The sequence below is a fragment of the Clinocottus analis genome, unplaced genomic scaffold (assembly GCF_023055335.1).
Source record: "Clinocottus analis isolate CAN_PGR_092001 unplaced genomic scaffold, fCliAna1.0.p SCAF_15, whole genome shotgun sequence".
NCBI lineage: Eukaryota > Metazoa > Chordata > Actinopteri > Perciformes > Cottidae > Clinocottus > Clinocottus analis.
In genome coordinates, this window is record NW_027175876.1 from 3,197,678 (window position 1) to 3,211,424 (window position 13,747).

A 13,747-nucleotide genomic window follows, 5' to 3' on the forward strand; every position below is an offset into this window, starting at 1 on the left:
GCTGGAAATTCAATTTCAGTGATCCAAATCTCACTAATGTTTACCCACAGTGCCATAATGGAGACATTGTGACAATCCTTTTTGAGGATGTGTATTAAAACAGTGTCAACAAAGCTGGGGAACCATGAAACTTTCGGCTGAATTTGAGAATACCAGACCTGTGTGTGTGTGTGTGTGTGCGTGCGTGCGTTGATGCGAGTGCTCTGTTTCGAAGCAAAATACCACAGAGCTGTTCTGCTCCACTTACACCAACACCTGTTTCCCCCTGTCTGTTCAAACAATTTGTTAAATGTGCATGCGGCCCCTGTTATCTACCTGTCTGTCCACCTGTCTGTCTGTCTGCCTCGCACAAAAATAACAATGTTTCTGCTGCTCTCTTTGTCTCCAGCTGATGGGCTTCATCTACGCCTGCTACGTGGTCAAGCTCATTTCAGAGGAAGAGGATAGCTGTAAGTACACGACCACACACACACACACACACACGTGCATGTACACACACGTTTTCCAGCAGACCCCAAAAGCCTAAAAGAATGTTTGATGTCCACATTCATCCCGCGGGATCTATTAAGTTTCCGCTGAGCTGCAGCGTTGCTGCCGCACGCGTTCCCCACTCGATCAGGCTCGCGCGCAGTTCACGGAGACCGCGAGGCAGCCGTAGCGCCGAAACTTTCTTTTTCAAACAGTGTGTCCTGGATTGCAGACCCGGGTAGAAAAAAGAAAAAAGCTCCCGTCCCTTTTCCGGTCGCCGACTGTGGATTTTTGTGACAACTGTTTTATCAGCTGGAACTAGTTCGCTAATTAAACGTAAGAGCGGGGTCGACAAAGTAGTGCAGAGAGTGTTTCCGAAGCTGCACGTCCCAGCATCCTCGCTCGTTTATGACGCATGCAGAAGACATGGGAATAAAGAAGCGATGTCCATCTGGTATTAGAGCGAGTTAGTCCTTGTACTGTTAGTTTGATCAGGAAAATGTCAAATCAACCTGCAACCTGACAGAATACTGTCGTATGAAGTACTGCTTGGCCTATCACACTGGGTTAAGTCATCACTGGAGGTGGTGAGCTAACTAGCAGGATATGCTAATGTGTGCAGCCCACGTTAGACCAACACTGTTAAATCTATTCCTTACACTTTAGCTCTTGTGTTTTGGCTTTTTGAAAAGGTCAAATGAAACGCAGCGCTCTTAAAATGTCAAGTATCGCTCTCGTTGCAGCTTCGATGTGGTGGTGAAATAAATTCACAGTCCGCAGAGTGCTGCGCTTGGTTACGGTTGCTGGGCTATGATTGGATCATTTTCATCATTGGTCAATTTGGCACAGTATGGTTTCGGGGTGGTTTAAGTCCATGCGGCCGGTGCTTCCCGAGTTCAAGCATCGGGTCAGAAACTCTGTTCCCCTGTTGTGTCTTCGTCCTCGTTTCCCTCTCTTCATCACCGAGCGGCGAGCTTCAAATGACGCCATCTTGGTCGGACGGCCTCTACTCACAGCCAGAATTAAAAGTTAAAAACCTGTCGCCTCCAGCTTTTTGCGGCCGGCGTCGTTCACTAGAAGAAAAGAGACGAGAGAGCTAACGGTGATGGAACGAGGACTTTCGCGCTCCATCAAAGTTGCCTTTCACTCCCGCGTCTGCACCTCGCGCACGCCGCGGAGGACCGAGGAGGGAAAGACCGACAAATCGCGCTCGCCCATTCACTCACACAACCGTGGTGATTGGGAAGTGTGCAGCTCCTCCAGTAGAAATGCGACATCGACCGCTATTGAGCGAGTGAATTGCATTTGAAGCGTAATATCCGTGTCAGGGGAGGAAAAATGTGAGGAATCAACGTGTTGATTTTGCGATTGTTCTATTTTGAATGCGGCGCGTCGCTTTTAATGAGCCCATTTATCTGAGGCCATCGGATTAGTTATTCCATTAAAAGTAGACGCAGCTGCGGGCGGATCAATACGCAAGCATGTCTTATTCAACATCGAATGGAGGGCGGTGTTTGCTAAGACATAAATATTGGCAGGTTGTAAATGCAGATGGGAGGTTGAAGCATTGAGAGGAGACACGCTCCCCTGCTCCCCCTCTTGTACAAAGCATTGGGAAACAAGATTTTCGGGGGAAATAATAATAATTAGTCCGGTTTTTAGTCAAATTGTGGGTCAGCATTGAATGTCTAAAAGCTCCTTGTGTGACAAAACTATCTGTGTGTCACAGAAAGATATTCAATCATCACATTGTTAAGTAAAATTCAAAATAAAACAGTTGAAAGTGATGTAACGCTCTCATCGAGTTTCAGGGGTTACTGTGTGTGTTTTTTTTAATAAGCTTTGTGATGACAGGAAACTTGAAATGCCACTTGTTCCGCATCTCAATAATTAATGCCTAACAGTTATTATTGGGCCGGTGCTTAATGGTTGTTTTTTGGCCGTTGTCTCTCTGTGCTGCTTTGCACCTTGAGCGAGAGAGAGAGGCAGAGAGAGAGAGAGAGAGAGATTCAGATGAGCTCGAGCGAGAGGAGTGTGCTGTGGATCCACGTGAGAGTTTGTGTGCTCAGTGATGTAGAAATGCTGCTTGTTGATTTATTGTTATCTTCGCTGTAACAACTGAAATCTCAGACTGGGGCCATATTTCAGCCCGGTCTGACTCCAAGAGGGGCTAAATAAGCCAAACTGTGCAGCTTTTTCTGATGCTTTTGTTACCTAAACCGAACCGCCATCGTTTCACAACATCAACAACGCTTCTTTTTTTAAAAAAAATACTACACAAAAGACACCGTGCTGCCAAGCAGCAAAACATGCCGAGTAGAAATGAGAACACATTGCTTGTTTGAAGGCCATGAAAACATTTTTGGGGGTTAAAAAACACACTATTTATTTGGTTTATTACACATGAGAGACTTCAAACCTTGCTTTTCTCACTGGTTTGGATATTATGATGTTAAAATGGACAACATTTCTATGCACCAATCAAGAGTGTAAGCACATTTAACACTAAACACAATGACAGTTCCTCGCGTTCGGTCCGTCACATCAACAAATACAAGCACAGTCGCCGAGCTTTTGAGCAAATAAACTCCCAAACTTTAACTATATTTTAGTCATGAATATTTAGTGTCTTAAAGAAACACTTCAGCATCAACACGGCTATCTGCTCATCGGCTTTGCAGGCTGCTCGTGCTGGAGGAAGTGTTTTGGGAGCTGGAGCCTGGCATGCGTTGGCCGGGTCGGCAGTCCATAACAGGGCTAACACTTGTGGACAAACACACTCACACTCACATTCACACCAACGGGCAATTCAGAGCTTCCCGTTCAATTTAATATGTTACGACTGCAGAAGGAACCGAAGGCACACAGAGAAAAAGGGGGCAGAAAGCCAGCACGCTGCACACAAATGGACGGTAATACTGTAAGCCACACAATCACACAAGTGATTTTCAACACTTCTTCTCAAGGGACGAACGTTATCAGAAGGACTCAGGATTCAAATTGAGGTTTCAGGCCTCGATTAAGCCTCGATGAATACGTAGGCTACGGGAGCGTCATGCCACATGCATCATTTTCATGCGACGAGGAGAGAATTTTCTCCATTATGATTTTGGGATTCATTGTAATCTTTGTGCTGCCGAGGCGAAGGCTGTGGAGGAAGAAGAAGAAGAAGGAGGAGAAGAAGAAGAAAAACCGCTGTGCGATAATGCATTCTGGGAGACTAAACAATAATCAGGGAGCTTTGTAGGGAAATGTGCCTTGGGTGAAGAAGCTAATACTCACTGAGGACCGATGAAGATTCTGAGTTGCTGAGAAAGCTAATTACTCTCATAATTATTCCGTGCATGTGTGAATGTGTGCGTGTGGTAGTGTGTGTGTGTGTGTGTGTGTATAGGTGTGTGGTTGTGTCTGTGTGTGGGAGATTAATCATTATAGGGAGTCTTATCTGTCTCACAGCTCCTTGAATGTGTCAGACAGACTCTTGTCAAACATACACACACGAACAACACACATTTAGATGGACCCACGAACCCAACGATTACAATCTTTGTGCGAATCGGTCTTTCTGTCAATAGTTAACACTCACAACTGGAAAATATACCAATTGCCACATTACTTTAAGATGATCCGAGCATGAAGAAAACTCTTCTTTTAACAGACCAGGCTGCCGTTGAAGAAGTGTTCCCGTGCTCGTATGCTCATTGGACGAGCCCGCGCCTTATGAATAACATATCTGAATTTTTATATTGAACTGCTACAGCTTGATAGGCAGCACACTGACAAGGTTAGGGGCTCAATTTCCTCTCGCGTTCAAAGGGTCAAGCGTGGCGGAAAGTCTGCTGAGACTATTTGACTGCAGCATGAATCAGCAGGAAACCCTCTCCGTTTCACACCAGGCCATTCTTCCACAAAAGGATCCGCACAAAGAAGCAGCACATCAGGTGCAAGGCAACCTCTCTGCATTGTCTGACCGAGCAACCGTAATGAACCCAATGATCATATAAAAGGAGCACAGCATTGCAGCAGTCCAGGAGAAACGCTGATAAGACAAAGAAGATCATCCGCCGTCCCGCCGCGCGGCGTAATCATGATTTCTCATGAATGCATTAAGAGGATTATGGGAGAAGTGTGAAACCTCGCAGCCAAGAAGTTGTGGCTTAGTATGATTTGTGTCGTCTTTGACTGCGACAGAATTAAAAGAAAGAGACAGGTATGGGAGGACAGATGCATTGCGTGTTAACAAAACCGAGCCAGTAGCTGGTTAGCCGAGATTAGCATAAAAACAGGAAACACAACTAGCTAGCCTGGCTCTGTTCAAAGTTACTTCTGCCCACTAGCGCCTCTAGATTCGAGGTGAGTTACGTGCTGAAAGATGATAAATATTTAAAGGATGTAACAGCAAACAACCTGTTAATCGGTGAGCTTGTAGAAGTGCTGGTAGGCACACACAAACATTAGCATGTTTGAGCGAAGCCAAGCTAACTATTTGCAGCTGCTTTCAGTCCCTATGCTAAGCTAACTAGTTGGCTGTGGCTTCATGTTTTGTGTCCAGACATGAGAGACATAGGCGTTCTCATCTCTCAGCAAAATAGCCAAACTACCGTAAAAAAAAATACTAAATTACAAATGTGATGCATTGAATTAGCAATATAACAGCAAACAACAATTTTCACTGTCAAAATATTTTTTTGAAAGGTGAGTTACAGCATTGTAATTCACTCTACTCGTCATTATGACATTTAAAGATATGAAAACATAACATCTCCATTTATATTGTATTCATAGTGTTTTTTAATAGCTTTGTCAAACTAATTAGTTTAATTACCTGACATCCACGTCATGTTTGGACTGACGTCCCTGCTTCTCGCAGGCTTGAAGTATTCGTAAAGCCACTTTCATCTCTGCAGTGCGCCGCCATATTCTGCATTGTACTCGACGGTATGAAACCTCGCTCAATAAATACGAAAGTACGCCGCTGATCAAGGCGAGGAAGTACCCTTTTATGAGCTCCACAACATCAAAGTAGAAAAAAATACATATCATGGCTGTCTCTCTTCAAAAGTCCAGGCTCTCTGCCTCAGTCTGAGAAAAGAAACCACCTGCTGGCAGCTCCTCAGCCCCGGAATCTGCAGAGCCATCCTATATAATTTAGGAGTTAAGAGTATTCTCAAGGCATAAATACATCACTTCACAAGATGTAGTCTTCCTCCAAGAAATAGAATTAGATTTGAATCATCTCATACAGCTGAGGATAGATCATTTTTTCTTCTTGTCTCGAAGCCGTTCCATGTCCACAACCCCGATTAGCTCGGGGATACTTAGAGGCGGTGGTTGCGGCACAACATGTTTTGTTGAGAACTCTGGAGGTGTAGGAGGCCTCAAGCGATGACTTATCGGTGGTGGGCGGTTCCCAGTTGATAACCGCATACTCTTTCTCTAATTGGTGTGTTTTTCTGTGCAGTCGATTTTATAGGAGGGTTCGACTCGTACGGTTACCAGGGGCCTCAGAAGACCTCCCACCTTCAGCTACAGCCCATGTACATGTAAGTATACTCATTCTCTATTCATCTACACATGGTATTATTGATATTAATGATATTTTAATTACCTTTTTTGTCTCAGTGCTCCTCCCATCCCTACACCCTCTTAAAGTCCACCCCCACCGTCAACAGCAAACGGTGTTTAGGGACACGTTTGTGTATTTGTTTCATATGTTAAGCGTCTGCAGTCTGCAGTGAGGACGATATAAGCACGATCTCGCCGCATCAGCACAAGTGCTTGTCATGTATCAGCCCGCGATCTCATCAGTTCAGACTGTTGTAGCGCTGAAGGTGGGGGGGGGGGGGGGGCGTGTTCATGAAAGCCTGTTTCACTGTGAGCTGTTTCATCATCATCGTCGTAGCATTTTGGAAGCTTTTATTTTGTATTATAGTTCATGTGGTAAATTTCCAGAGACTCTAGCCACAGATTTTCCGTTTTTGTTGAGATCTTCAGCTATTCTTATGCCCCGAAGAGCCAGGAATAGGATAACACAAAATAAGTCTGAGTCCGGGCTTAGACGGAGGCGCTGCATCGATATCGCTCTCTCACTTCATCCCGTTGGAAGCGCCAAGCAATACGGCGAAGGCTTACACCGCTGTAGCAAACAACAACATGAGAATAATGGCGATTTCTCTGATGTTCAGCAGACACTTGATCAATAACAGTTTTTATTAGAGAAAAGAGCCTGAACGAATTAGAGACAGACAGACGGGCAGAGAGAGAGAGATGGAGAGAGAAATTGAGATCAAGATAGACTCGTTGAAAGAGAGAGAGAGAGAGAGAGAGAGAGAGAGAAAATGAGAGGGAGACAAGAGGGGGAGAAGATAAACACAGAGTGATGGATGAAACGAAGGACTAAACAAAGAAGAAAGGCAATAAAGGGCCATTCTGTAGTTTTATTTGTCCCCTGTGGAAGTCATAACACAGATCATAAATCATCGACCCCCAAGATAATGGCTGCAAACTCACACAAGAGCATTAACACACACACATGAACGCACATACACTGTGCATACAAACAAACAACTAGAATGTGTTGACAGACATATTGTGCTGGTACATGAATGCACACACACACATACATATAGACGCACGCACACACGTATGCACACACACGCACTTGCACAAACATCATCTATATGCTATCATTGTTCCCCAGCTGTTGTCCCTTCGCTTTGGTGTTTATTGACTCTGGCCACAGGGACCAGTAAAAAAACACACACACACAAAAAAAACCTCAGCTGTATCGTCCCAATAGAAATCTCCCACACCCGACCACCCACACACACGCGTGCACACAAAAATAACGTCACAACATTTGCCGCCTCCAGAATTTTTGTGGAGCTGTGCGCCTCTTCGCAAAGATCAACTTATCGACGACCTCAGAAAGCACGCGTTGCATTCAAATGAGAGTTAAGCATAACCCCAAACACATCGTAACACTTAGAACCATTAAATCGATACCAATGCAGAGCCAAAAATATCAAGTTGTGAAAGGTCTCATTCAGTTTTTTATTTCTGCATCTGCTGTTACAGCCTCACGATTCAGCTCTTTGTTGCACTTGGAGCAGCGTGACTTTGTTCAGAGCTCAGAACTAATTATATAAGGAACTTATTAAATGCAATATCAAAGCAAGTAGGGTTTTTTTTGTAGCCTGCAGTAAATCTGCTGTACATCAATGTATACCTAACGGTTGCTAACATTAGCTAACGTTGGCCACCGCTAACATTAGCCACCGTGAGCTGTTGGTCAAACAGGCCGAGTGAAGCCGTAGCAACACGACGCTTGAGTCTTCAGCTTTAATGTCTTCTCTTTATACCGGTATTCTCACTTTAAAGCACTGTCATTTTGTGACAATAATTGTGTGAACAATTATTTTGGATATACATGTGGACATTTTTCAAAAATCGATTGCATTTTTTTTTTCTTTCTTATACCTTTCCTGTTTTTGTTCGAAATAGTTTCGGGGAGAATGATCAAAGTCGGTAAAGCCATGTAGGTGCTCTCAAGCTGTCTCTTATTATAATCTCTTGTAATACTCAAGTGCTTCTGATGTCCTCATTGAACATTGATGTTGTTCAGCTTTTTTTTTTTTGCCAAAGTGTATCACTTCATAAAGGACGACGGCGCTAAGCATTTAAACATAACCCTCTCAACCCTCACTGTCCTCAATTACGTCTCAAAGAGGTTCACATGAACCTTTTAAATCTATGCTCCAGCATTAAAAGAGATGCAGTCACTATTTCACATGACCTTCTCCTCTCTTCATCCAGGTCAAAGTAAACCCAGGAGCTACTCCAGGAACGCTGCCTTACCAACCACCACAGCTCAACATCCTGCTTTTACTACTCCGACTGTCTTTTAATGAACAACAACCAAGACACAGACAAGTAGACAGGATCCAGAAGACACTAAGATATTCTGCGCTTCAACCTACTAATAGTCCCCCCCCCTTACCCTCCACCCCAGTAATCAGATTACTTCCCTGGTCTGCCTGTCTGCTGTTTCGATGGTTAGATCTGTTCCTGATGAAACACTGGCCTCCTGTGGTTGAACGTTGTAACTGCGGGACGTGTGTGAACTTCCAGGACAGGCAGCTCCGATAATACCTGCATTTTTTTTTTTTCCCGTCTTTGAAGGACCCGATATATTCCTCTTGTGATGTTGGATATCTGCATTGTGGAGGAAACCAAAGGGATGTAAAGCAGCCTATTTGCGAATTAACCGACGTGTTTCTTCGGGAGAACTCACGGCGTTCTGCCGTCAGAGAAATGTTAACGTGCGGCCCCGGTTTCATGGAGCTGTGTATACAATAGAGCCTGTTTAACCATCTCTGGACCATTTTGCTCTCTGTGCCTGAAACACCAGACGCTGGTTCTCCAACCAGACTGACCAAGCATCTACTAGCAAGACTACCGATTATAGGAATGTCAGACATCTTTTTTGTTTTCTACCGTTCCTCTTTGGTGCATTTGGGTTCTCGTTGCAGCGAAGAGGGGATCTCGATACAAGTCACGGGCTGGATTCACGCCACACATTTCACTCGGTTGTTTCTTCAGAAACGTTGAATGTCAAACGACAGTGCTGTGTGTAGATTTACATACTCTCCTTCCACGTGTGCATGTGTACGGGGAAACACACATTCACATACACAGTGTGAAGACGCGCATGCATGCAGAAACACACACACACACACACATAACAGATGTATTAACATGTTTTATGTGACTCCTAACAATGTTTACAATACTCCAAAATCCAGAAAGACTGAAGACCTGACAGCCATGTAGAGCGACAGGCAGACTGGGAGAGAGACAGGAGACGTTCTAGCTGCAGCATCCCAAAGGCCATTGGGTGTTTTCTCCTATATTAGTACAGGCAGAGGACAAGAGTCCTGGTCTTTCTGTCTAAATACCGTGTCTTCCATCCAAGACAGACTGGGAGAGGTAGATAGAGACAAAGAAAACAACCCCACGAGAGGGATTGAGGTCAGGCAACAGTCCTTGTAGCTCTCAATGCCGAGCTTCCTTCGTCACACACGACCGTCTCTTTCAGCCGTCAATGGGGGGTTATGCTCTTTTTCTGAATTACAAAAAAAAAAAGAGTAAAAAAGCTGGAGGCCAGATCAAGTGCCCAATCAGCCTAATGTGCAGCATCTACAACATCCCTAACAGCAAAAATATTTCAAAATCTTCCACACACGCCGCTTACACAAAGGGAAAACACCTTTTACAGACATGACAATCACTGTCAGATCGTTATGGATCTCATCGTAGAGTGGCTTCTTTTTTTGGTACCGTGAAGAAAAATCTCACGATTATGGGAACGGAGAAGCCTCTTGGTTAGATTATTGGATTACTTATTTATTGTTTGATTGCCTTTCCAAAACACTGGTGAATGACAAGGATTGGTGAGAGGCGCAGAGAAAGGAAACGACAGAGGCTTGAGTGTCTCTGTTCACCCTCGCCTGCAGACTAACAAGGACAAAAGTGATTCCAGAGAGACACCAGAGTCTGAGCAGCTCCCTCTCGTCACCTCAACACTCAAATTGTTATGTTGAAAGTGCCAACGATGCCGCCACACGGACATCCGCGGAGCCTGGTTTCTGAAAAGCTGCCGACCGGGGCCAAAAATAATGGGTCTCAGGTTCAATTGTCTTGGGTTCCCATGTAAGAAAAATAGCGAAGGATATCACAAGTTTGAGGAAGAAGAAAAAATCACATTTGCATTCCAGGCGACCAGCAGGTTTTCTTTTTTATTCTGCTCCGGAAAAAACACAACAGGTTCCATCCGGAGATATATAACGAACGGTGTTGCGTTTGTGTTACAAGTCGCCGGACCAAAAGTTTGAGGCATTCTCCGTCAACCGAGGGAACATTTCTTGGTGAAGACAAAACAAAATGACTTTCTTTCCCCCTCAACAAACTACAAAACCCACCCCTCCCTTCTGCCAGTGATCTTCAGCCGTCCATGTTTTTTTTCTAACAAACCTGTGGGTTGCGTTCGGAGTCGCTCTGGAGGACCGAAACAACGTTTTGTGTGTTTGCATGAGGTGTTTCCAAACTGTTGCGTATTTAATCTCATGCTGCGTGTGACTAACTAGCTACTTAAAATGGGAACTGTTTGGTTTGTTGAATGCTCCTCAACTCTCTTCAAAGAGTCCTAAATGTGAACTTTGTGATTTTTCTATAAATAACACAGTCTGAAATGTCCGCCGAGTAAAGGAGAGAAAATAGCAACTACAATGTAAAACGATGAAATGTAACTTTGAACTTCTAGACGTTTTTTAATCACATGTGGCCGTGTTTACTGTTTTTTCTAGTTGACTACTAATGTATGATGTTGTGTACAAGTGGGACTACTATGTTTTATTTCTTCTAATTGTACAGTGTATTTTGAGACGAGAGCGTAAAAAAGGAGATCGAGAGGAAAGGGAATTAGTTGCACTATAGTCTGTAATTCTTTCATTAACAATTCTGTCAGGGCTGGAAATTCACTTTCACTTCAGCACATAATGAACTTTAAAATATTCATTTAATAACCAGCACCACACTTGCTTTTTAATAAATGAAATGACTGCAGATGAAGTGTCTTTTTGCAAAATTCAAATCAGGAACTAATGCTGTGAATAGGGAGGGGGTCACATGTCCATTATTTAAAGCGTCATGGAAAAAGACAGTTGCTTGTGTCGTTAGCGAATTTGAACTGAAAGTGAATTCCTGTTGTTTTATTTGCCTTTAATGGAGTCGATCAAGGCAATATCACCTGGCCCTGTGGCACCGATATCAACCTGAAGGCCGATCTGGCAGATAGAGGAGAGGATTTCAGATATATAATGTGACCCAAGTGTGTATGTGTGTGTGTGTGTGTGTGTGTGTGTAGGTGTGTGCGTGTGTGCGACCTTTCAATGTCATGGTGAACTGAACGACACTTAACCCAGAACCTGCAAAGCCACAACTTCAACACAAACGTAAGCTGAAAGGAAATTGAAGAACTCATCAAGGACTGTTAACAGCAATAACAACATTTATGATATTTATTTTTTAAGCGATGATTCACACAGTAATTTATATTCGCGCCTGCTTGGTTGCATTTAGACTTTGGAACAGTAAGTAGAGCTCTAGGAATGCACATCTGTACATAGAGAGTTAAACATTTGCAGAAGAAGGTTGAGGCGAGCCCTTATTTTGTTGACCGGTGTCAATAAACATTCAATCGAGCGTTTGTAAAGTCCTGTATCTGTAATAAGAATTATTAAGAGTATGCAGTTATAGTGATGAGTAAATGTGTGAATATGAAGGAAAGACATTCATCCTGGGTTCTGGCAAAAAGTTCACAAACTTTCAAAATCAATTTTGCTTTTCATAAGTGAAATGCGGCATCTCCAGCTTCATCAAAACTGTTTTGATGATTTTTTTTGTGTTTAACTCAAAGCCCATGAAAGCTTGATTTTGTGATTTTGTGAAAGTTAGTTTTTTTCTATATATTATTAAATATTTATGAACTAAATCAAAGGTTAGCGTAAAGTAGTATTTTATATTAGGCGGTTAACAAAAGCTTAGCTTGTGTGTTTAGGACTGTGTGGGTGTGGCTTGACCAGATTTGATTGACAGTGGCCGGGAAACATAAGCAAGCGACCCGACTGCCATCATGTATTGATTAAAAAGTTGCTGAATCTTGATTGATTGCACAGACGGATGTGACGCCACCTCTTGGAATTTGAGTTACATCCACTTCAACCCAGGAAGATGAGCACAGACAAGAATCTCAGTAGACGTAACCATGACATGTCAGATTAATGTGCGTTCATGTCGGATCCCAGCACTCAAATAGGAAGCTGATTGAGGAAATACGTTTTTTGGTCTTCAAGTAGTCATTAGCACCTGCACAATGGGTTCAATAAAGAAATACAGCTACAAAAGGTTAAAAAAAAACAACTGGAATGTAACACCGGAGAGAAGTATAGGACCCAGGACAGAACCCTGAGGGACTCCGCACCAAAGTGTCAAATACAAAACTTTTCCCTTCATTGTAACGTAAAATTGAGTGACATTGGACTGTCGCAACGGAGATATTTGTGCTAGAGGAGCATTTGGAGTGTGCAATAATACATTTTCATAATACATTTAAGCAACTATTCAGTGTCAGCACGTCAATGCAGGAATCTGCCGTTAACTGCCAGTGAAAACGGCGATGTGTAAACTTTCTCTGAGGCTCTGGGTTGATATGCGTATGTTCACCACTGACTAAAATCATCTATGTTGGTTAAACTCCTTCTCTTTTTACGTTGGTTTTCCCACAGGTGAATGACTGTACATAAACTCAACAGTTGGGAATAAAGTAGACAATGGAGAAGGAATGTCTACATTGTGTCTTCTCTTCTCTGACACCTTTCAGTCATCTTGTTTTACCTTCTGTGACCTTAAATGATTTACATTTGCTATATTTCACTCACGAAAGAGCAGCCAAGTGTTTTCCAGTAATTAAGCTCTGAAAAAAAGAAAATCCACTTTCTAAAGCAACTGAACGGAAGCCAAACCTGTTGAAAATGGATCCAAAAAGACAGCATCTGTATCTCTTTAACAAGCACACACACACACACCCACACACACACACACACACACACACACACACACAAAGTCATTGCCAGGAAGCACTATTGTTCCTTTGCCGAGGAAACGCACCGGCAATCATTAAGAGGAGTAGAGTGTCTGGTATTCGTACATCCTCATCTTGCGCTCAAAGGTAAATTCAGTGTTTAAATCCCTGAGGATAATGGTGTTAAAGTAATGCATGAAACATTTACCCAATTAAGACTGAAAACCTCTCCAGTTAGAACGAAAAAGCCTTCATCGTGTTCATGCATTAGGCTGAGTTTAAGATGGAGTAAATGCTCAAGATTGGAAGTATTTAAATATTTATTTGTAGCCCTCAGAGCGTCCCCACTTTTTTATACACTCCAGAAGACATCGGATGGGTTTCCTGGCTTTATGTAATGAGCGGGGGACTGGAAAAACTTTCTCGCATGGTTGTCATTCTCCACTAGAAACCAGTTGGGCCCAGCCAGGACAAGCAAACTAATTACCGCGTGGCTTGGGCCCTATGGCATTAATGAGGGATTGCAACAGAGCCTACAACTCATTTTTACAGTCCAAACTACTTTCATTCTTAGCGTCACTTTCCCTGTCGGAGCGTAAGGAAGGCCTCCTGGTTCTGGGTGATTTAAGGAGCTGGATG

General features: G+C 43.3%; 1 protein-coding gene across 2 annotated transcripts in view; it reads left to right on the forward strand.

The window, feature by feature from the left end:
* The window catches only part of nkain2 (sodium/potassium transporting ATPase interacting 2), a 68,499-nt gene extending 57,355 nt beyond the window's left edge, over positions 1–11,144 (forward strand). For both annotated transcript variants that reach the window (XM_068576838.1, XM_068576837.1), the window contains 3 exons: positions 389–449; positions 5,930–6,011; positions 8,284–11,144. In XM_068576838.1, coding sequence (XP_068432939.1) covers positions 389–449; positions 5,930–6,011; positions 8,284–8,293 — 153 coding nt within the window. In that variant the 3' untranslated portion in view covers positions 8,294–11,144. The remainder of the gene's footprint in view (positions 1–388; positions 450–5,929; positions 6,012–8,283) is intronic.
* Positions 11,145–13,747: the final 2,603 nt, after the last annotated feature.